This window comes from Callospermophilus lateralis, chromosome 2 (genome assembly GCF_048772815.1).
Source record: "Callospermophilus lateralis isolate mCalLat2 chromosome 2, mCalLat2.hap1, whole genome shotgun sequence".
Lineage (NCBI taxonomy): Eukaryota > Metazoa > Chordata > Mammalia > Rodentia > Sciuridae > Callospermophilus > Callospermophilus lateralis.
The window spans coordinates 193,643,981-193,669,855 of record NC_135306.1 but is presented as its reverse complement, the minus strand read 5'-3'; the positions used below and the strand labels follow the sequence as shown (position 1 = coordinate 193,669,855).

Below are 25,875 nucleotides of genomic sequence, written 5' to 3'. Positions count from 1 at the left end.
TAAAACTGTCTCAACTCCGGGGGGGAAAGAAGTCTATGGATTTTGCTGTTTTCAACAGTGATGCCAGAAGCGATATCTTCCATCAACGGATGAGGTTTTCACTAAGCCCCTGTCATACATAAACACATATAGAACAAGCAACAATCTCTTATTAAGAAACAAACTACATGCGATCTCAGAGGAAAATCACAAAACATTCAATTTGTACAAAAGCTATGTCATTAGAGTGAGTTTTTAAAAAGTCATTTTTTTTATGGCTTCAGGAATTAAAAAAAAACATTTCTCCAAAAAATTTTTTCTTAATTGAAATATGATTATTCAGATATTATTAAAATTTGTATATTATTGGTAAAGAAAGCTATAATTATATAAAATTACACATTGTAAAACATAGAAAATAAATGTAACAAAACAGTCTTGTTACGTTTTGGTCTCTGTGAAACTAAGAGATATTTTAATCTTTCTTTTTTTTTATCTGTATTTAATATTCTTTTATAATACTATATTTATTCTTGCTTTAGAAAGGATGATTTTAAAGAAATTTAGTACACTTCTGAATGCTCCAATAGTTTTTTTCTCATCCTCACCCAAGTTTTCATGATCTGAGAAATATTACACATTCTGAAAAGTTCAAGGATTAAGGAAATTATACCTATTTCCTTCATAAGTCATGTGAATAAAGAATATAAAGAGCTGTGTGAAGGTTAAGCATTATCATTATATGTGGTAATCAAAAACAATAATATTTGACTGCTTCATTTATCCTTGCACTCTGCAAAACACTTTTATTTAATATATTTTGTAAAGAGCTATTTTTGGGAAGATATTTATTCCTTCTGTTTTACAGATAGAAAAATTGAGACACGGAGAGGGTAAGCCTGTGCTCCAGGGCATGTCGTTATTGAGGAGCAAATCCAAAGGTATAATTTAAGTCTGCCTGGCCTCAAGCTTTCCCTTTGTCTTGGCTCCATAGTACTTCCCAAGTAATAACTTACCTGAATAGCATATTCCTTCTTTAGCTTCACATATCACATCACCTTTAAGAAGACTGTTTCTCAGTCCAAATTATGGAAGCATTAAAAACTGATTTTAAAGACCTTTGGGAATTTGAAATATGTCAGCTTCTCAGATTCTTTATGAATTTCTCATGTATACTCTCAGGAGAATTTAGAATTACCAATTTATTTATTTACTTATTTTTCTAATTCACTTACTAGCACATTATCTGTTCTAAATTCACTATTAAAAGAAAACTGATTAGACATTATTTTTAAGCCACTTTCATATCAACCTCAAAACCACTATGAAATGAAATACATAATTTACAATTGATTGATAGAAATACTAAGGCTTAGAATAATTTATTTCATTAACTCAGGATTCTGTAACAAATGAATCATAGACCTGAACTTCAATTTCTTCTTCTTTCATTTGCACTATGTTGTCTTCTTGATGTTAAGATCTCTTTAAATTATACAATCTCTGGAAATTGTTGGACTTTGGTTCATCTTAAACAAAGTAATAATACTAGATTTCATATTTTATTGAAACGAGAGTTTTAGGAGAATTCAAGTCCATGGAGATCAGAATATAACTTGTAAATTAAATATAAAATATTATTGAAGTCAGAATATGACCTATAAATAAATAAACAAATAATAATATTGAGTTTTGAATGGGTTTTTTGGAGAATATATATTTAATTATATATTTAATTATGAATAAAAAGAAACAAAGACCATGGAAGGAAAAAATAATCCCCAAATTGGGTATTAAGATGGTGATACATTAGAACTTCAAATGTGTTACCTCAGACCCCATGTTTGGTGATCCCCTCAGCCCAGTACACATCCTCAAGACCTGAGGACTGACCTTGCTTCTGCCACACCCCAGCATTCAACATGCCCCCCAACACACAAAGACCAATCCACTCACTGGCCCCTGACTTAAGCAACACCACCCTCTACCACCAGTGGCCATGCTGTGCACAATACATGTCCCACAGGGTCTCAAACCAGGCCACTCAGTGACCCTACCAGTAGCAAAGATGCATGACTGCCCCTATAAACACCTAAAGTCTATCCCCCTAAAGCACTTACAGATACTACAGATGCTGATTAATGCTGAAAAAATCACACAAAGATGGTAATACTGCACTCACACAATGTTAAAGCAAAAGTACACTATTCACCTAGTGTCCATGACCCATAAACAGAAAAATCCTTTCCCTATGAAAGCTGCTCCATAAATTTGGAAACATTATTATTACACTAAATGCACAGATATCAATGTAGGGACAAAGAAATATTTAAAAGTAAAGAATTGTGACACCTGTAGAGAAAAATAACCTCAAGTACCAGATAAAAAAGAAAATTATGAAATTCATGAAAAGGAATTAAAAAATATTTAAGGGAGCTGAGTTTGATACAAAAGAGTACTTTTTTTTGGTATCTTTTGATACAAAAGAGTACTTCATTGGTCAGCCCAATGAAGTAAGGAAAGAAATTCATGATCTGCATGAGAAATTAAAAAGAAAATACAGGAATAATTAAAAAGAACTAAACAAATCATAAAAAATAGAGAACTCAGTGAATGAAATAAATAATACGATTGAGACCTTCAATAGTAGAGTAGATGAAGCAAAAGGATTTTGCAACTTGAAGAGATGTCCTTTTAAATAACAGCAATATAAATTAAAAAAGAAGAAAAATAAAATGAATGAAGAAAGCTTATAAAATTTATGAAACATTATTAAGGGAAAACATTTAATTATTGGAATCCCTGAAAGAGAAAAGATGGGGAAAATCCTAGAAACCCTATTTGATGAAATAATAGCTGAAAATATCCTAAGACTTGGGAATACAAACATCCAGATCTAGAAAGCTTAAAGTGCCCAAGTGGATGTAACCAAAAAAGATCCTCTTTGAGGTATAGTGTAGTCAAATTATCATATGTTAAAGACAAAAATAAAATTTGCAAATTAGAAAGACAAAAGGGTTGAGTCACATAAAAAGGAAATCACATTAGACAAACATCAAATTTCTCAGTCAAAATCTATAGGCCAGGAGAGAATAGGATGAGATACTAAAAGTGCCAAAAGAAAAACAAAATTAAGAAAGCACAGCAAAGCATCCTTTAGGAATAACATGAAAATAAGCCTTTTTTAAACAAGCAAAGTTTGAGGAAATCCATCACTATTTGATGGGACTTAAAATGCTTGAGAGTATACTACATTTGGAAGCAAAAGTGTAATAACTCAATCATTAAAACAACTAAAATTATAAAACTCATTTCCAAGCAGATACACAAATAAGAAAAAATATATGGATTAAATTTAATCACTCCAGAAATCCTAAAAACCACAAAGATGATATGACAGAAAGGAACCAAGGTTATACAAAATAGCTAGAAACCAATTAACAAGGTGACAAGAATAAATATTACCTTTGAATAACAACCCTAAATGTAAATGGATTAAATTACTCTAATAAAAGATAGAGACTGGCTAAGTAGATTAAAAAAAAAAAATAAGGACCCACTGCAGGCACCCATAATGAACTAACTAAAAAAGAAATCATGAAAAAAAAATCTTACTTCCACCATAATAGGTCTTTTAAACAAATCAAGACTACCAAATGCATGCTATAAGGTCAGAAGCAATCTCATTTACAATAGCTATACAACTTAAATAAAATACCTAAGAATAAAGTTAATCAAGAAGGTGAAAAAAATCTCTACAACTGAAAACTATAAAATATTGACTCAATAAATTGAAGAGGATATTCAAAAATATGGAAAGACATCTCACATTCATAGATTAGAAGAATTAATATTGCAAAAATATCTATACTACACAAAAGGTAATACAAATTTCACATCAACTGAAGATTTTTATCTAAGCATCAGGAAAAGAAAAAAATAAAACATTAGCTTTGGTAAAGCATTTGTAAATATGATAATATTTGGAAATTACTTTTTTGTCTATTGAGTAGTGCTACAACAATACCAGTTAAGAAAACACACAAAACTCCATAACTTAAAACTTAACATTTCTAGTTTGCAGTTGGCTGTCACGTGGTTAAGCCAACTTTTCTCAGAGTGAGAAAAGTGCTATAGAAGAAGAAAAGAAGATTCTACTCATGTGGTGGTGGAACACTGCACTGTACTGCTGCCTGTAGAAACATGAAAAACAGAATATATCCCTGATGCACCATCAAAGGAGGGTCCTAGGTAGAGATATGAGGATGGCTCCAACTTCTAACTGCTTCTAGTAAAATTCAACAAGAAACTGAAACATGCTAAAGAGAGAACAACAAAAAATTGAGGAAGCAGTGCTTGTTCAACTTAAAAGATAAATATACCTCTCATTTATAGTCTCTTCAGATAAGAAAATATGCTGAAGTTAAGAAACATGAATTCCTGGAGAAATCAAAGACAGATATCCGTGGGGATTATGTAATCAAAGATGAAAACAGAGATGGGATTCTAAAACACTCGGTTGAAATCACAGAACTATTTAAAATTGTTTTTATCATTTTTAACAGACACAGACTTCAAAACGATTAGGGAGATTTGTGAAGATCTTGCTCTAAATAATAAGACTTGTAAGAGTCTATGAGGTGGTGGTTCATCGCCTCTGTACAGAGATCCTCTGGGGGGGGGGGAGAACATAGTTCAATGATATTTACCTAATAGAATATACCCCAATATATTTAGGAAATTCACCCCCCCCAAAAAAGTACTAGGTCTATATAAGTTTAAACAAAAAGGAACATTTGAAATGAAATGCAATAGTCTTTTGGACCTCCAACCTACTATGAAAAGAATCAGGCTGAAAAAACTACTAACTAGGGACACACGCTATGGCTTGTGGGGAAATAATGGAGAGCTCAGAAAACACACTCAGAAGCCCAAAGGGAGAAACCAGAATCATGGAAAATTACTCCCAGAAGGAGGACTGGTGATATCCAAGGAATGTTAACAACATTATATACCTAAGTGGTTTCAAGATTGCTGTAGAAGAGTCACTCCTGTGTGCATCCAATTTCTCTTCTTTCTGAACATAAGCATCTGTTGGGGTTATCCCATGTCTGTCATGCTATTCTACCTTGGTGTTGTGGGGAATGAAGTGGTAGATACAGCAGAAAGATTAATACAGCGGAGGGAAGGGGCTGGGCAATGGAGGAAAGGAGGAAAAAGGGGAGTAATAGGACTAAATTAGAGCCAATTATATTCCATGCTTTTATAAACATGTCAAAACGAACCACAATGTTATATATAAATAAAAATAACCAACACAGTATGAAAATTAAAACAATACAGCTTCTACTTGGCTCACTTTCTTGGGACTCATGCTCTTTAGACCTCTGAGCCAACATAAAAAAAAAGTTCCATTACCCTGAAGTTAGCATGCTTGAGAGAGCATATGGAGATCATATAAAAAAGAGAGAGATGTCCAAGGAGAGCACCCACCATTTTACCCCCTCCCCCACTGTTCAAGATATACCAAACATGTAAGATCCTTTTCTATAACCAGCACCAACCAATTTCTGACTGAACCCGATATTGTAAGATAGAAGTACCCAGCTGAACTGCTTATAAACTCCTGAACCATAGAAACCACCTGATATAGTAACAGGTTGGTATTGCGGGCCACTAAATATTATGGTGATTTATACACAGCAATAGTATCTAAAATTCTACAGCAAATTAGGTATTATGGTATTGGCTCACAAATAGACAAATTAAATGAACAAAACAGAAAATAAAGAATAAGAATTGTTATATAGACTTTTAAGTATGAAAGGGTAGCATTTCAGTGTAGTGGAATCTGGCTACTCAATAAACATCCTGGGAAAATCAAACACTTATATAAGAAAGCAAAGTGTGTTTTCATCTCATACTATATAGGAAAACTCAAATATAAGGGATTAAATTTGAAAAGCAAAACTTGAAATTTTTAGAGGAAGTTAACATCATATACGACATGGCAAGGAAGAACTTCAAGAAGCAGACACAAGGGCTTTCTTCTGAGTCCAGCTTCTTCATCTCTGCCCCATGAGCCCCTTGGGTCCGAGAACTCAATGGTCACCTGTACCCAGGTGCCAGATTCTCCAATTCCAATAATTGCAAAGGTTTTCATTCTCTGTATTGGATTCCTTTCTCATGAAAATAACCAGAGTACTTTTTATTTTATCCATTAAATAAGAAATGAAATTTCACACTGGTTTTTACTCCACATATGCTGAAAAACTGGAGGTGTTACTATTGCTAAGTACCTCAAGTAAATCCATTATAAGTTAAGAAAAGGATGGAGAAAGAAAAGTCAGTTTTTTCATTGTACATGTTAGATGTAGAATTTTCAATAAGGCCTAACATGTAATGCCAGAGCTTTTTAAAAAATGGTCTTTGAAACACAGCGTTAGATCTCCAAATGTACTACATAGCAAAGACAGAGAAACATCTTTGATTTACCATTCAAGTCAAAAAGAACATACAATTTATAGAGAATCAGAAGGGAATTCATTGTGTAAAATATAACAATCTGTTCCCAAACCATTTACTATTCATCGTGTTAAAGCATAAATAACTGCTCCCAAAGAATTGGATTTAATATAGGCAGGTCTGGCAGTTACAATGTGGTTTGAGATATTTAAATAAGTTTCATTTCTATTGGAAGAACCTAGTTGATCTGCATATATACAGTGGGATTGAACAGAATCTTCAAAAGTTGGTCAGAAGGTACAAATTCAACCACTTGCTACATGAGTATCTTATCTTCACATAGTACAAAGTTAACTAAGTTGATTTCTCGTTAGTTTCTCTTGAGCTCTGAACACATGGTATAAAATTTGAAATTCATCCAGTTGACCAAAACCTGTTTTTATGGTTAGATTGACAGGATTCTGTTGTTGTTTTTGTTTTCAGTGCCAGGGATTGATCTCAGGACCTCATGATTCTAGACAAGCACTATGCAAACCCCTAGATTAATGGTTTTTAAGCAATCAGAACATTTAAATTTGAAATGTCCTTCTCTTGAACCAAAGGGAATGAGTTCTATTGGTTCACCTGTTTTGTGTGCAAGGAAGCTTCATAATCCCTACACAAAAGATTTTAGCATTCTCACCAAAAAAATAAATGATGTTAGTGATGTAATGGATGCTAATTAACTTAACTGAAACTTTTATGATGTATACTTGGATTTAAACACCATATTGTATCCCATAAATATATATAAATTATCATATGTCAATTAAAAATAAACTTTCAAATTCAAAAAATAGGAAAGAAAATTAAAAGAACTTGAAATAAAAAGATATTATTGTCCACCAAATAATCTTAAAATATTATATTACACATACAAGGTATTAAACCCATGCAGTTCTGTTAGTCTCTAAAGGGCATAACACATCCCACTTAAAGATTAATTGATATGGCTGATTCAGAATAAAAAGGCTAAGTTACCAAAAGAGAATGGGAATAAAAAAGGAATTGTGGAAAGTGAAAGTACTCTTTGTTTCTGAAAAAGAATAACCTTCATGTTCTGCACCAGGGATACAGCCCTCTCCCAGCTACTGTCACTTTTTTACTCCAAAGTTTCCTCATGGCGTTTTTCATTTCTGCATTCCGCAGGGTATAGATTAGGGGGTTCAACATGGGAGTTATGAAAGTCAAAAACACAGTCATGGATTTGTCAATGGGAAATGTGGAATTGGGCCTTGCATACAGGAAGATACAGGGGACAAAGAATAAAATAACCACAGTGATGTGGGAACCACAGGTATAGAAAGCTTTGCGTTTCCCCTCCAAACCATGTTTTTTTAGGGAGTGTAATATGACCCCATAAGAAATTAGGAGAATCAAGAAGGTGGCGGTGCAAATTGCTCCTCCATTAGCTATCATGGAAATACCAAGGAGGTAGGTATCGGTGCAAGCAAGATTCAGCAAGGGATACATATCACACACGAAGTTGTCAATGACATTAGGGCCACAGAAAGGCAGCTGATAAATAAAGAGAAACTGAACTAAGGAGTGGATAAAGCCTCCAATCCAGGCCACCAACAGCATGAGAACACACACCCGCCGATTCATGATGGTCAAATAATGAAGAGGTTTGCAGATGGCCACATATCGATCATAGGCCATCACCACCAGGAGAATGACTTCAGCCCCAGCAAATAAATGATCTATAAAAATTTGAGTCATACAAGCGTGGAAAGATATGGTCTTTTTCTCATAAAGCAAATCTACAATCATTTTGGGAGCAATTGCAGTAGAATAGACCGTGTCTATAAAAGACAAATAAGCCAGAAAAAAGTACATCGGGGAGCCCAGGGACTGGCTGGCTATGATGATCACCAGGATAAGCAGGTTGCCCATTATGGTCACGATGTAGATGAGCAGGAATGTGACAAATAGAATTTTCTGCCCTTCAGGATTCTGGGTGAGGCCCAGGAGGATAAATTCAGTCACATTGTTCCTGTTTTCCATGTGATCTTCTGAAGCTGGTAAAGTCAGGCAGCAGAGCCTGCAAGGCAGAGGGCCAATAATGAATTTGAGATGATCTCAAGTTATACATTGAAAACAGAAATGATCAGAGCATGCAGTGTGCAGGTAGGAATAGGCCACAATGAAAATCAGTGTTCAATGCAATCACTGTGCACTATCAAAAAAGGAGACTCATACCAAGAAGAATGGGATGCCTTTCTCACCAGTATTTCCTCCCCAAGGCCTCACATAGAGTATTGCAGTAGAAAACGAGCATTTGGTATTTCTTCCCATGATTATTGTATTTATTTTCATAAAATTCTTCCTTCATCATTAACAATGAGACTTAAAGTTTCTAGGTGGCAGATGTATATGAAGGGATTTATCTGCCACAAGATCTACTGAATATCCATAAAGACACTTTCTCCGGAATATCTCTCAGGAAGACTGCATTTGTAGCATTATAGAGTTTTTTACTTTCCTGAAGACATTTTGGTTCTCCAAGAGCAATCATGAAAACAAGCTCATGAGTAATTACCTCACTCCTATATTTATGCAAAATAATACCTATTAAATAGAATGTAAAATTATAAGTCAGTGTTTAGATATTTTCCCATCTACTACTTCCCTATAAGTTCTAGCAATCTAGGATTAACTCATAGCAATTAAGGAACCAGGACATGGTGAGTGCTCCCTGAAAATTTATTAGGCTTTATTTAATTAAACTGAATTTCAAAGCTTGCCAGAAATCAACAGAGGAAAGATAAATAAATTAATATATGCCCAATCTTGAAAATAGGATTAAAACAATGGATTTCATTAATACACACACACACACACACACACACACACAAACTGAATTGACATTTCTTGCATCATAAGTTATTGCAAACCTGCAACAGATTTGCAGATGGCCACATATCAATCATGGGCTTTCACCACCACAACAATGACTTCAGCTAACAATGAATCAATTCAGAATGTCATAGATTTGAAGCAGAATTATGAGGAAAATCTCAGTATGCACATCAAAGTGAATGGACAATGCATAGACATTTTCCCTACTTTTCATATTTGTTTACATTTGATGAATCAATTCAGAAGTCAAAGATTTAAAGCAGAATCATGGGAAAGTAGAAAGAACTTTATACTAATAGTATGAAAATATTTGTTGATTTTAGTTAAGTCATCATGGGAAAATTGTTTACTACCTTTATTCTTTATTGGAAATGCTGTGGTATTTTTACATGTATGAGTTTCTGAATGCTCATCATTGACAGCTTTGTCTGAAATAACATGGTCACATTTTTTTCTGGTAGATCATTTTTATATTAATCAAGTTGACTTAGCCTACTTTAAAGATTTTTTTTCTTGCCAACATGTATTTTCTTTTTTTTATTAGTTGATCAAAAATGTATGACATATCATACATTTGATTCAAATGGGGTATGAATTCTTATTTTTCCACGTGTACAGATAGAAGGATCACATTGGTTATACAGCCACGTTTATACATACTGCCATACTAGAGTCTGTTGTATTCTGCTGCCCTTCCTATCCCTCCTCCCCTCCTCTCCCCTCCCCTCCCCTTCCCTCCCTTCCCCTCCCCTCTCTTCCCATCACCTCTCTCTACCTCATTTACTGTAACACATTTCTCTCTCTCTCTTTTTTTTCTTCCCCCTCACACCATCTTATATGTAATTTTGTATAACAATTAGGGTCTCCTTCAATCTTCTGTGCAATTCCCCTTCTCTCTCCCATTCCCTCCCACCTCTCGTCCCTGTTTAATGGTAATCTTATAGGTCATCATTTCAGGAAGTATTTTGTTCATATTAGTAGTTCTTGGCTATCTGAGTTCATGCTGAATTAAAGACTTTCATTCTTACTTGAGGAAAAGAAATACTGTATCAGACCTTTCAGACCTAATCCTGGGCTAGTCTTATGTATAATATGTGCAATTTCTTGTTGGCAGGATTATTTTTAATATGCTCCTTTTCAGTGGTCATTTGTGAAAGTCAGGGTAGTATTCTATCTTTTCTGTTTCAGGACAAGCAAAGCTACACTTAAGCATCTGAGGGAGAGTAAAATTATGGGCATCAAGAATAAGAGATAACTGAGTACAAACAGATAGACCAACAAAGAGCATAAACTGAATGAAAGGAATATGCTTCAAAATTTGTAAGAAGTTTGTTGCGGGACAGTGAGCCTAATGAATTCAGAATAGAGATGCCTTACATCTCCTGGGCTATCAATAAGGAGGTGGCCCTAAAGGGGTCATTAATATCAGCACTTGTTTCTGGAAATCTTCATACTTACAAGCCAAAGAAAAGTGAAAAATCAGGTTCTGAACTTAGGTGTCAACAAAAAAGACCAAATGCCTATAGAAAAAGTTCCACCTTGTGTCTTCTGATACTCCATATGTACAAAACTAAGTATCTTCATTCACAGTTATGATTCTATGTCTATATTTATAATGAAAAGTAAAGACCATTAACAGGAGCTTCTGAGCATTTAGGGATGACTTCTGGTAGAAAGTTCTCTCCTGTTGACCTGACAAATCCTTACAAAACTTTTTTATATATAGCATTGTAACTGCTCCATAAATATTTCAGTATTAAAAATATTCTTAAGGTCATTATTAATATGGACTGTTAAAATCATTGATTTTTCTTAATGTCACAAAATTCTATACTTTGTAATGATAAAACTTGTTATAAACAATAGCTTTTTCCAAAGATTGAACAATAATAGAAATGATATAGCTAAAATTTCAGGTCCTAATAAAAATCAAATCAGCTCATTAGATATCATTGAAACAAAATGATTTTTAAAGAAATGCCACATTTTTTTCCTAGTTGATTTCTTCATAGAAAATTAAATTGCTGTTTATAAAACCTGCATGCAGTTGAATGGACTTTTAGAACCAATAGAAGAAAGTAATAACCAAGGGGTAGGGCTTCCTGTCTCATACATATAAAGTGTTTGCCAGTTTTGTTTTGCTTTGCCTAGTTATTTTGCATGGCTAGGCTGGGCTGCCTGCACTAGTGTGGATTTTTAGATATCAGATTCTAAATTCTGGTTTGGAATTTGAGCCTCAGAATTTGTTTTCCCATGCTGAATTTTGGATAAATTACTCAACATTGTCTGCAGAATGAAAATTGTAAGAGCATCTAACATATAGCAAAATTTTAAGGATCAAATAATGCAGGTAAGAGCTCAGCAAAATGTCTGGTAAATAGGGAACACGATAAGTTTAAGATATTATTTAGTATTATTTGTTTCCCCATATAGTTTTTAATTAAAGCCACATCTTTTTAAAGTTGTATGAATTTTCCTCAAATCCCAGTGGAGATGGTTAATTTCCTGGAGAATGGATTGATTGATTACATACATTGTATACAGGTAGGGAAAGTATCTCTCCTTTACCAATCACATCACTGTAGGAAAATCCATTGTTTTCTTTCTCCATACACATAACTATCTTTGAAATTCATCATTGAAACTAAATTTAAATTCAGGAATCTTTTTAATGAGAGGGTTAATGGGGTGCATAATGTCATATGCCCAGTTGCATTCACTACATTTTTAGGACTCTAGACATGAGAACATGTCCATACAATTGACACATAGGAAAAAAGGCATTTTGTTTAATATTCCATAGATCTTGCACAACATTCATAACTTCTATTCCCACTGCAACATCCTTTGAAAGAGTAAATGTGGGTTCATCAATTAAATTCTCTGAACACAAGGTTTCACATTTTACAATGAAAGGTTTCTAATTTATACTTCAAAATGTAAGTTTTGATATTCAATTCATATGATATTATGGAGTTTACATATCTAGATGTTAGTTAGGGGCATATACCTAAAAGGAATAGCAAATAAAGAAAAGAAAAAGCATTTATACACTGATGTTCATACCAACATTTTTTTACAGTAGCCTAAAGGTGGAAACCACTCAGATGTCCATCATCTAATAAATGGATAAACAAATCATGGCATATACCTACAATGGAATAATATTTTATGCCATATTCAAGGTGACAATTTATAAAAACAAGTAATTTATTATATTCTCTAAATTATATAAAATATATATTGTATGTTTTATATTACAAAATATAAAGATAATAAATTTGTGTCATGCTACACTATTATATTGTACCATGGGTTTTCTTTATTTTTGTATGTATTTAAAATATCTCTAATGCAAAACATGGAGCAAACTATTGCCATTGTACTTATTCTAGCAACATTTTATGAAATGAAAAACAATGAATCCACTCTTTTCTTGGTTTTGGCATAAAACTTTTTAAGTAAATTATAAAATATGCTTCTTAAGAAAGTTATGCAACTCATTCAAATAAGCCTGTGTTTCCCTATTGATAATATTAGTGATGAGCTTTCATAATGATGTTACCTCTTTGATCACTGGCTCCAAATACACGCTTCTGCAGCTTTTACCTTTGGTCCTAAAAGATGATGGCTGAGTCTGATGATGGTAAGTCAGGACTGCTACCATGCCAATACAGAGGTGACTGCTATAAATGCTTTGTCACACAGAAACATAACTCCTGTAGTCTGCATATACTCTCAAAAGTTTTTTTACAGTTTAAATTATAGATTCATCTAGACTTGACTTCAAGAATAATCAGTCAATATGCTTAATAGATCATCAAATTTGAGAGTTGCAATTGAGAATATAAATAAAAAAATGTAATTGCTATGTTTGCTGACCAAATTGAACAAGCCTATTTTTTTAGTCAATACTGCACAATACTAGAGAATCTAAAACATAGAATTTTTTGCATATTTCGAAAGCATCAACACAACAGTGTTAATATGGCTCATGTTTGCAATTGTTGTGGCCTTTATTTTCCATCTTGACAGTAACATTAATACCCAAAGAGATTTTTTTTCTCCCAGGTAAGAAAAGATTTGACTAGGCACAGTAATAAACAATGAAAACCAAAATACTTCCCTGAGATGTTCAAATGGTCCCCAAGGTCACTTGTTCCAAATTAAATTCACCGAGGAAGTGTGCCCCAGAGAATGGATACTTTTCACATGATTCTTCCAGTATACTGTATATTTTCAGAGGCCTCTCCTGGATGTTAACTTTAGGAAAGTTAATAGAAAAATAGTAATCTAAGAGCAAAGAGCAAGTTTCTCTTTGACATGTCATTCTCAAATAGATATTGCTTCTGAGGAAAATGAGAATGAGCAGAACGAAAAGCACTCTTGGGAGACTTGTTGACAAAGGAAAAGAAGGAAATGAGAAAATGGGGGTTCTGAAGAAAGAAAGAAGAACAATAAAGTATAAAGATATTCTCATTCTTATTTCCCTATTTAAAATTTTTACTACATAAAAAATGAATAAATAAGAGAGGACACTTGTGAACTAGATGTTGTCTGGGACACCCAGAGCTCTCAACTCTTTTTTTTTCTTTTTAAATTATTATTATTTTTTATTTATATATGACAGCAGAATGTATCACAATTCTTATTACATATATAGAGCACAATTTTTCATATCTCTGGTTGTATACATAGTATATTCACACCAATTTGTGTCTTCATACATGTACTTTGGATAATGATGATCATCACATTCCACCATCATTAATTACCCCAAGGCCCCTCCCTTCCTCTCCAACCCCTCTGCCCTATCTAGAGTTTGTCTATTCCTCCTATGCTCTATCCATATAGAAATCATGCTTAGGGACCTCAAACTGAAGCCAAGACAAAAATGACTGTAACTCCAACAAAGCAGTAGTAATAAGAAACCAGCAAATGAAAATAAAACAATTCAACTCATGACCTCTTCCAAAGAACTAAAAAGCAAAGAAAACTTTTACAAAAATTTGTAAATTTCATTCTCCAAAGCAATTGTTTCTTGTAGAGATTCAGGTGCATATGATTTATTGGTGTGTGTGGGAAAATAACACCTGTAATAAAACTGGAATATACAAAAGGAGAGATTCATATGAATGTAGACACATTGGAGGCCAATATTATAGGAATTTTGCAGTACAAATGGCCTCAGAGATATCTAGCTCATAGTAATTAGGCTGAACTTAATTCAACCAGTAACTAGAAGCAGGCAGAGATCAGCCATGATGTAGCATGCTTGTCAAATATGTATAACTTTAACCTCATAAGAAAGAAAGTATCAAATTTGAAACACATTCCACAAAAAAAAGGGTGATACTTCTCAAATTGTTAGGCAAACTAAATCACTACTAAACGGCAATTCTAAAGTAAAATAAACTGTGCAAACATAGTGACTAAATTCAAGCATCATCCTAGATTTAACCCTGAATATTCCAGTCACTGCTCCCTTTGAGGATCACCCTCGGATGACTATAATGAGCAACGTTCTGCCTGAGATCAGCCCTATGTATGCATATCCATATAATCCACGTTTTCACCTTTAAAAGAAAATGTGTTAACTCTCAGATTATTCCTCACAAGCATGCAGGTGGGAATGAGAAATGTGATGAAGCAAAGGGACCAACTGAGATGGGAATTTGAGCTTTGCAGTTATGAATCCCTGTTTTCCTATACTAGCCATTATAATGATGTAATAAATAGATGTGTGACAAAAATACTGGAAAGAAGAATCAGTATTTAAGATGGTATCATTTTGGGGAGGATCAGAGAGTACAAGAGATTGGACTCAGGGGCACATGGCCACTGAGCCACATCCTCAGCCCTATTTTGTATTTTATTTAGAGACAGGGTCTCACTGAGTTGCTTAGCACCTTGCTTTTTCTGAGGCTGGATTTGAACACACGCACCACCTGATTCAGCTTCCTAAGCTTCTGGGAATATAGGCTTGTGCCACCATGCTGGGCTAAAATGGTATTATTTTTTAATCTAGCAAATTCAAAAGAGTCAACTGGAAAGCTGTTCTATTTTGTAAGGGAGGTGAGTAAAGTGACTGAATTGGAGGTTAAATTTTCTTGAATACAAGTCACAGTAATGTAGAACATAAAATGTGGAAAGGATATGTTAAGATAAAGCAACCCAAATTACAAAGTATAAAGTCAATCAAAAAAGTGAAAGATTTATATGATGAAAACAAACAAAAAGAATTACTGAAGAATCTCAAAGACCTATATAAATAGACAGAGAGACAGTTCATGTTTCCAAATAGAATGATTCAATGTGATTAAGATGTCAATTCTTTTCCAAATTAATTATACATTAAAGACATTATAGCCAAAAATCCTGGAAGATTTATGCAACCTTATGAAATTCTAATAATAATGTTAGAATACATTGTTTTATTAAGAGTATTGAGTGATGGTAGTTTAATCAAATTCTGTGTATATGAACTAAAATATAAAGAATATTGGCATAGTAGCAATCAAATCTGAAGAAGGTAGTATAAAAATGCACAAATATTAAACATTAGATACAATGAACACAGGAGGATTTTTTTTTAGAAATGTATTATAAATGTTTTTAGGACAAAAGAAAATTGATAATGACAGTATTAATGGTAAGAAAATAAACAACCTGATTTTAAGATGGGTGAAGAATCTGAATAATCATTTCTTAAGACCAGCAGATTTATGGGAAAAGAGTCAAAATCATTAATCACAACAGAAATGAAAATTGAAACCATAAGGAGAGACAACCTCACAGGTATAGACTGACTATTATCAAAACTATGAAAGGCAGGTGTTGCTGGAGATGTGATAAAGGGAAAGCTTGCACTACACACTGTCTGTAAGACTTTATATTGTAAGGAAAAATAAACAGCGTGGAGTTTCCTCAAAAATTAAATATTAAATCATCACAGATCCAGCAATACCACTCCTGGGTCTGTACCTACAGTGCATGAAATCAGTATCTCTAAGAGACATCTGCACATCTATTTTCACTGCAGCATTATTGACAATAGAAAAAATATGCAATCAAGCCAAGTGTCCATCAGTGGAAAGATGTGTGGATAAAGAAAAGGTGGTAAATGCACAAGGGAATAGTAGTCATTCATAAAACAAAGACATTCTTTCATACAGGGTCACATAGATGAGCCTGCAGGACATTATATTAAGTTAAATAAGTCAGGTGTACAAATGCAAACACTGTGAATTTGTGTTTATATGTAGAATCTAAAAGGCTGAACTCAGAAATAGCAGAATAGTGGTTACCAGAGCCTAGACTAAGGGAGATGGGGAGATGCTGGTCAAGGGATAGATATTTTCAATCACACAAGAGAAATATAAACTCAAGAGACCTATTGTACAACATGGTGACCATAGTTAATAATAAAAAAAAAAATCTGTTACTGAAAACAGCTGAAAGAGTAGATTGTAAGCGTTCTCACCACAAAAATGCTAGTTATATGAGAAAATGCATATGTAAATTAGCTTAAATTCTGAAGAGCCATTCCACAAAGTGTACATAGTTCAAAACAATGTACTTTATATCATAAATATATACAATGTTTATTTTTCAATTTGAAACTGAATAAAATATATTAAAATAAAAACAAAAATAAGATTAAAAAGTTCTCATTCATCAAATTAAATAATACCATAAAAATAAAATACAAAAAGGAGAATTTACAATATAGATAATCAATACAGAATTTGTACACAGGATTCCTAAAGGACTTCATCAATTTAAAAATAATGTAAAAACAATGTGGAAATTTAACAAAAAACATAGATACATATTTCATGAAAGATTATTTTAAAAAATGGATGTTTTCCAAATGTGAATATGTTCAGCTCAGTAACATATGGATTACAAACTAAAATCACAATGAGCTCAAAGTCTTGAACCCAACAATTCACATGGTCAGGAACTATTGATAGGACGGTCATACACTGAGGTAGGAGTTCAACTTAAAATGCAACATTTGGAAAAAAACACAATTACCTGTGAAACACAATGCATGAACAGCCTTTTGCACATGAAAGAATTTCTTTCAATTAGAAAACTCTTACACAGCATACATGATGATCCAAATTGCAATCAAAGCAATTCTATCTTCTTTGTGATGTTCCAAAATAATTGCAGACTGAGGAAAACTGGGCTTTTGCACAATTTCACTTGTACTATAAAATATTAATTTAAGCTTATAAATTTTTAAGTTGAATACAAGTTTTAAGGGACAGGGACTTAAGCAAAGCATTGTTTCTTTAATAATATCTTTAGCATTATGAAGACAAAATAAGAAGCTTTACCTATTCTTTGAAGAGTGGTAAAACTGCACATGATCACTAGGTCAGAGAATGACAAAAATGTTTACAACTTGAGTTAGATGTTTTTATAAAACAAAGTACCTGACTTGTAATCAAGAATTCAAATCTGTTTTCATCACTGACATCACCACTGACAAAATCATTCTCTGCTAATATCTTAAACAAAAAAAATTTCCATCCAAATATCATAAACTAAAATTTCATAGACATTGACCACAAAATAAAATTAATCTTTAAACAAAACATATATGCAGCTACAGAAATGTGCCATATTGATAGAATGATGAGTATTAAAATTTAAGAATTATTCTTTTGGCTCCAGAAATTTATCTACTAGCTGAATTGCTTTCTCGTTGATTAGGATGATATCAAATTTTCAAAAGTAGTTTCTTTTCTTTTTTAAAAAATATTTTAATATAAATTGAAAAAATGAAGTTTTAAGGTGAGCTTCTTATTTTTACTTATAGTAGAACAAACACCCATACCTTTTATTTATCATCCCTAATTCTCTTCAAAGTTGATCCTATACTCAAAAGATAATTTATTCTACACTTTGATAATTATAAATAAAAGAAGCATTCCTGGAGAATACGTTGAGTAGACCACATCAACTTTTGTTAGAATTCACCACCTATGTCTTGTTTCAGAATGAGTATCTAAAGGATTCAGTGTGGGGGATCCATTCTTATTTTACCTGTGGTTAATCTCTTACACCAGAGTTTTTTCATAGCATTTTTCATCTCTGCATTTCTCAAGGTGTATATTAGAGGATTCAACATGGGAGTGATAACTGTAAACACCACACTTACGGGTTTATCAATAGGAAAGGTGGAAACAGGTCTAACATAAATGAAAATACAGGGAACAAAAAAGAGGATGACCACTGTCATGTGGGAGATGCAGGTGGACAGGGCTTTGCGCCTCCCTTCCAGGCTGTAGGTTTTAAGGGAGTTTAGGATGAACCCATAGGAGATCAGGAGAAGGATAAAAATGACCATACAGATTGCTCCACCATTGGCAACCACGGTGAGACCTATAAAGTAGGTGTCAGTGCATGCAAGTTCTAATAATGGGTACATGTCACAGATGAAGTGATCAATGACATTGGGACCACAGAAGGGGAGACGGGAAACAAAGACAAGCTGAACCACAGAGTGTACAAAACCTCCCACCCAGGCCACCACCAACAGGAGGATGCAAACCCTTCGATTCATGATGCTCAAGTAGTGCAGTGGCTTACAGATGGCCACATAGCGATCATAGGCCATCACCACCAGAAGGAAGACCTCAGCACCCCCAAATAGGTGTTCTATGAAGAGCTGGCCCATGCATGCTGGGAAGGAAATCGTCTTTTTATCATAGAGTAAGTCTATAATCATCTTGGGTGAGACAGCAGTGGAGTAGACAGCATCCATGAGTGACAGATAGGCAAGGAAGATATACATTGGGGAGTCCAAAGAGGGGCTGGCAATGACAGTCACCACAATGAGCAGGTTGCCCACCATTGTCACAATGTAGATGAGTAAAAACATGGTGAATAATGCATTTTGTCCATCAGGATCCTGGGTGAGGCCCAGGAGGACAAATTCTGTGACGTTATTACTCTGTCCCATTTATTCTTCTACTCTTAGGCTTGCTTCAGAGATGAGAGTTCAGGAGAACAGATACTGCCGTGAAATCATGAACAGGTCGATAAATCTGCCATGTCATGGAGCATATCTTCATCTACCTTCTATAATGGTGAAAATACAATAAGCATTCAGTAACCGTCTGTTGAGGTTCTCTTCCAAGGAACCCAGTAGACTTTCTGTAGACAATTCTATTCCTCCCAATAATTTTTCTTGGGGCCTAAAGTTTAGTGGTTCTTTCTCTAAACCTTTGCTGATATTCCATAGAGAAGAGTAGTCAAAAGCCCAATAGTCATTCACATATTTAAAAATTCATATTGAAAATATGTTCCTTCATGGCACAGAGGTCAACAATCATGAATAGGGAAAGGTTTCTTGCTTTCAAATACCTATTCACTATTAGTAACAATAAATTCTAAAAATATGAAGTTATGTAAAGTCAGTCCTTTGAGTTGGTAGTATCTGAGGGGGGTCATTTTACAATATTATCACAGCAATATTTACATAGCATCAGAATTAACACTTCTTCTGAAATATCTGACTCAGTACAATTGCATTTGTGATTAATTAGATGATCAGTCTTTCATATCTCAAAGGATGTTTAGTCTTCGGAAATCTCTCATTAAGTTTCACAATACTGGACTTTAAAGTGTATCAAATAGCTACATGAGTAATTAACTCATTGCTTATTATGGCATTTATTTCATCTACTCTGTCATCCATTTCAGAAGCTATAATTCTGCCAATTTTATTTTTGCATATATCAAAATTCTTAATGCATACTCATTCATTATCCTGATTTCACCATTTTTTTTAAACTAAACTGATCAAATGACTATTATCAATTACTACATGAGGTGCCAGTATTTTATTCTCAGAAATCTTAGAGTAACATAGGCAGTAAAGGAAGAGGAAATAGTAACTGAAAATAGAGGAAGTGAATAGTGGGACAATGTCGTATATGCAAAGATTTTTAGGGACTGATAATGCTCAAAAATAGAATTTTAGTATACATACGCTGAGAAGCAGCATACTCAAGGGGAAAATCCATACTTAATGGGAGAGGGCATGAGTTTCAGTTATGTTCTAAATGCATTTATCAATATGTCTCAACTTACACATTGTAAAATATAGAAATTGACCTAGATGATCCCAGAATCCTTTCCAGTCCAACTACTTCCAACATTATTAGTACAGCACAAATTTGTTATTTTCTGCTGACATTTGTTTTTTGTATTTTATTTTTAAATAGCAATTTCCAAGCTTATGACTGTTGCTTGAAAGATGTCAGCCAAATGGTCAAGATTATTGTACTGTCATGTGTAATTAATAAAAAAAGAAAGAAAGAAAGAAAGAAAGAAAGAAAGAAAGAAAGAAAGAAAGAAAGAAAGAAAGAAAGAAAGATGCCAGCCAGTAGTTATGGGGCATGATAACTATAGTGACCAAATGATAACTCTGAGTTTCTCACTGTGCACAAGATAGGACCCAAGACTTGCTTGGCGAGAAAACAAAGCACCATGAAGAATACCACTAACTTTGGAGATGCATTGGTTGCATTATAATTCCTGTTTTATTCACTTATGTCCATGTGACCATGGGCAGATGAATAAACTTCCCTGTGTCTCCATTGCATCAATTTTATCATGGGGATTCCCTTAGCAACTACCTCTTTATTATATGTTGAGTCCTTAGAATACTGTTGGACATGTGGTTAAAATCTAAATAAAGACACCATCATTAACTTTTTGAATGTTTCACTGTAAACATTGGATCAGAATAAATCATCAGGATCTCAGTCAACTTAATAGGTACAATCTAGGATATAAAGAATTACATTCCTATGATCCATGAACACCTTTTTGGACATGGGATAAATAATATATGTTAAGAAATCTCATATATATATATATATATATATATATATATATATGTGTGTGTGTGTGTGTGTGTGTGTGTGTGTGTGTGTGTGTGTGTATACCTATATATGTATATATGTGCAAAAGTGATATTTACCTATGATTAAACATATTTAAACTAGAAGCAAACAAGAGAATTCTGTTCACATGGACTTGGTACTGGAAAAGGACATGTGCAGAAAGAGTTTTCTTTAGAAGCCAGCTCTGATGAGCATCCTACACATCTTAGTCACATTATTGCTTTCACCTGATCCAGGAGCTGTCATTCATGTGCCTATCTATTAAGTGCTGCAGCTAAAAAGGCAAAGGCTGGGACTTAATCTCATAAAATATCTGATACTAGAGATTTCTTACTATTAGAGGCAAATCTCTAATAAGGCAGACCTGTTGAAAAACTTAAGGTTACAGTGTAGTCCATGACCAAATCTCTTGTTTTCACATCTTATTTTCTGTGATGTTAATCTCCTTAATCATCAATGCTTTCAGTAGAATAAATATTCTACTGGAAATTATTTGCATAGGGTACATAAAATATGCTTTGTAGTTTAAGTCTCAAAGATTTGTTACTATTAAAGCTAAAAGATAGCATTATTAGGTTTCCAACCTAATACTACTGTTAATATTTTTCTAGAAAAAAATGTGACTTACAAACACATTTTTTTAAAAAAACAAAAAACCATAATAGGAAAATAATATATCTAGTTCATTGAAACAGTTTTATAATTTTTTTTTTAAATCTCTCTAGGTACAGTAGATTAGGTATTTCCCTGAGAATGGGTTTCTCTATGTATATGTACCAACAGGTTTGCCATGAAAAATTTAAGATTCACATATAAAAGATCATATAATCTTCTAGAACACAAATGAAACTTGTTCTTTTACATTATAACATACTTGTAATTTTAAATTTTAAATTCAAATGTATCTAAAAGCAATTATACTTCTGTTAACATATTATGCAGAATAAAATATTTCATAAAGAAAGGTAATAAATCCATTGGTTTATTTATTAGACAATTAACAGGCATTATTATTTGGCAAAAGGAAAAATAATGGACCTAGAAAAAGCAATACTAAAAAATATATACTTTGTATGTTCTAATTAATTTCTGTGTTTGGCTAGCTGCATTCATTCAACTCAGATACCTTAAACAAGAATATATAACATTTAAAACATTAGTTGTATTTCAGTATATCACAGGAACTTTCATTGTCAGTTGTTTTATGAACTCACCTTTTGGGACTTGTCCTTGGTCCAGAAAAATGAATGCTGTTTTCACTGAGAGTGATTGTAGATATCAAGTAACTTTGTGTGATCATGGAACCTATATTAACATATGACTGATAAGTGAATCTAGAAATATTTACAAGTGGTTATAGATTTCCAAGTGGTTATATCTCTACATTGACTTCTCATTATCTCAGACTTACAAGTATAAAAATGTCCAAAGTATTTGTCTAAGGTATAAGGACATTCAAAAATCACTTACTAGAGAGGTCAGGGATGGGCAATAGGGAGGGAGACATTATCTAAATATGTTATATTTATGTACAAATAAGTCATAAATTAACTCAATATTCCAGATAGCTAATGTAAACCAATAAATAATAAATGCATGGGTCTCTTCAAAAACATTTACTGAATAAAGGGAGTTGAGTTTTCTTACTTGTTGGTAAAATTTCTCTGTGGAAAAACAAAGCTTCTATGTTTGCAAGAAAATTGAGCTGGTTAGTATAAATTAACTTGGCCAAGCTTATTTCTTAATAGAACAAATAAGTGAATGAAACATTTAACAATACTAAAATTAGTTATGTGATTTTTCTCTTCTCAGTCAATTATGGTGAAGCAAACAAAATGGACTTGACTTTGAGGATTCAGGGTCATTCATGTGCCTACGTATTAAGTACTGCAGCTAACAAGACACAGGCTGGGACTTAATCTCATGAAATAGCTGATAATGGAGATTTCTTACAGTTAGAAGCAAATCTCTTCAATCTTGCAGTCACTCAAACAGCAGCAGTCAAAGTCCCCTTTCTTTCTAATTAAAAACATGTCGCTGTTTTTCTATAATCTTATCCAAGGGGAAAGAGTTTGCCCACCAACTTCTGAAGGCAGCAATGAAGAGTACAAAAACAATTTGTCACCTGAAGACCCAGACGTAGCTGAAGACATATTTGGGTAGAACCTGAGTTTCAGAAATCAATCTTTCCACTTAGGTTTGCAAACACAGTATATGAATGTTTACATAGTTGCTGCTTTACATAGACTAGTTCATTAGCATATTTGGAACAAATTCAAAAGAGGTAATCTTTCCTGAACAGATTTCTTCCCTTGAACAGTCCCTAGAGGAAGAAGACTTGGATCTTGCCAAGAAAGAGTAGCTGACTGTCAGTGCTGTGAAAAACACCTCATGCAAAAAGAAAAATTCCAGAGTGTGATGATTAATAAACTATGATTTCCAGATTATAAAACAATTAGTTAAATCAAGTGACACTTAATCAGGCTTAAGGGGGAAACAGCCCCAGTTCCCTCACCCAGTCACACCTCAGCAAAAGCCTCACTGCGCCCAAGAACCACTGAGGCTCAGAGGCAGGGAACTTGGAACTGGAGAGTCTATTGAGGTCAATAAGTTCTAATTTTTGAAAATAAATGCCATCATTTCTCTGCACTTTAGATTGGAATGAAGGCTTTTGATCAATTCTAAATCTGTGGACAGGTGATACAGAGAGTTTTGACTGCTCTGCATTCACCTGATGACTTCCACCTTGAAGTTTCTGATGAGGTAGCAAGGCAAAAAAGTTAAATCTTCCTTCCTTCTTCTTAGGATTTATTAACATATCATATCCCTGAGGTAATTGCTGTCTCATTGATGGTTCCTCTGATTTATCTAAAAGAACCTTCAACCGCACATCAATACCCATATTTTTCAAAAATGTTACTTGTTCTATTGGACCCAAAGACGCTACTATTTCTTATGCCATTCTGCACAAATAATGGAAATCCACATCAGCTGGAAGGTTTGCTGTTCCAGGGACAGTTAAGACATCACGAAGCTTGTGTCCACAAAATCCTCTGAAGGTGTGTCTTCATTCCATCATGACCAATATCAGCAGTCAGTATAGCACCTCCAGTTAATGCAATGTATTGAAAAAGTTCCTGAATAATAACCCTAGCATCAGGACATACTTCAACACAATCCCTTGTTTCATCTGCAGGGGTGGTACAAAGAGCCAAAACAAAACTCAATTTATAGGAAACCTGTGAATCAGTATCAGTGAATACTTCTCTCCATCCTTGTAGTGTTTTCCGAAATTTATGGACAGGAAGAACATCAAAAAATTCATGTACCGGAGAAAAGCTGTATCCTTTTGAACATCCTGTAGGTCTTGGCACCAGGAAATTGGAATCCCAGACTTAGAAATACCCTTCATGTGTTCTAGGGATTCAGCATTTCACTCTAAGGGGATCTTCTCTTTAGTCAGTGTTAGTGCATGAGTCTCACTTGATTTTTGGCTCACCTCTACCAAGTGTATTGAAATGTCCCAGTTTTTCAGCACAGATCTAAATTGAACACCCTCAAAATATCTCCTGTGAGGGGACCCCAACTTGGGCCCCAGTTCCACCAGCTAGAAAGGTGCACTTTTCAGCATTTATTCATTCACTAATGAATCATGTACCTATTAGCTCCCCAAAGATCTGATTTCTTTCAGGTGAAGTAATGAAATTTCCTTTTTCTCATAGCAGTCATGGTGTACATAATGTCCCTTGGCTAGGTTGGTCAACACCTCCTTCATTTACTTGGCCACCGTGATGGGACCAGTAGACTTTATTGTGTACATAAGATGCTGCAGCATTGGGTCACCCAGTTGTTTTCTGCCAGTTCATTCCCGGAGCTGAAGTATTTCCCTCTCCAAAGGCAAGAAATGACTGTCCACAATTTCACAGCCATTTCGTGTCTGGCGGGACTTTGGTCTCTGGTCCCTAGTGCCTTAGGCTGGAGGTGAGCCCCTGAGCCCCAAGAGACACCAAAGGAGCAACCAAGGTGCTGCGGGCAATTTCCACTGGAGCTCAGATTCTGCGGAGCCAAAGCGGCCGCACAGGGGACCTCACCCACTGGGATGCTCATACTAGCTTCCACTGTTATTCCCTAAACCTGGCTTTCCATCACCTGCACAAAGCAAATCCCACTATATGTGTAGGCATGTATTGGACCTTTTGCTTCACAATGCCTTAGGTACAGGATTATTTAAATATAATTCTGAACCAGGTAAAGATCATCAGGTAATGAGCTCTACCAAAATTTGGCAGTTTTCAACATACCTTACAAATGATTGAATTCAGGAACTCCAAATGTTGTATGCTTTTCTTCTAAGATAAAGAACACTAAGCATTGTGCCTCTCTTATTAATAAGTACTAAAATGCATATGAGCATATATTTAATTCTGAAAAACTGTATTACACAATCTCAGTTACTGTGGCATAAATTATAAATGCAAAACAGAGAATTTCCAGCTGAATTCAAAGAACTAGTAATGCTTTCTGCTTCTATAAATGAGGTAAAAAGCATTTAGAAGATCAGACAATGCCTATGACAGTCCATAATCAGAATGTATTTGCT

The 25,875-nt window shown here is 34.0% G+C and overlaps 2 protein-coding genes and 1 pseudogene across 2 annotated transcripts; all 3 read right to left on the bottom strand.

Moving 5' to 3' along the window:
- Positions 1-7,536: 7,536 nt before the first annotated feature.
- Positions 7,537-9,657, bottom strand: LOC143391644 (olfactory receptor 4A15-like). Its single transcript, XM_076844403.2, has 2 exons — positions 9,631-9,657; positions 7,537-8,493 (listed from the first exon to the last, which is right to left on the bottom strand). The coding sequence occupies exon 2, from the start codon at positions 8,488-8,490 to the stop codon at positions 7,537-7,539; it is 954 nt and encodes a 317-aa protein (XP_076700518.2). The 5' UTR covers positions 8,491-8,493; positions 9,631-9,657.
- Positions 9,658-18,376: 8,719 nt separating this feature from the next.
- LOC143391643 (olfactory receptor 4A16-like) lies at positions 18,377-19,324 on the bottom strand. Its single transcript, XM_077108705.1, has one exon. It carries the CDS (start codon positions 19,322-19,324, stop codon positions 18,377-18,379), a length of 948 nt encoding a protein of 315 aa, XP_076964820.1.
- Positions 19,325-23,760: 4,436 nt separating this feature from the next.
- On the bottom strand, positions 23,761-25,382 carry LOC143390176 (protein arginine methyltransferase NDUFAF7, mitochondrial-like; annotated as a pseudogene).
- Positions 25,383-25,875: the final 493 nt, after the last annotated feature.

What these genes read in the sequence shown, in the direction of transcription:
- LOC143391644 (XM_076844403.2), bottom strand. Translation starts at nt 8,490, where the DNA reads ATGGAAAACAGGAACAATGTGACTGAATTTATCCTCCTGGGCCTCACC.
- LOC143391643 (XM_077108705.1), bottom strand. Translation starts at nt 19,324, where the DNA reads ATGGGACAGAGTAATAACGTCACAGAATTTGTCCTCCTGGGCCTCACC.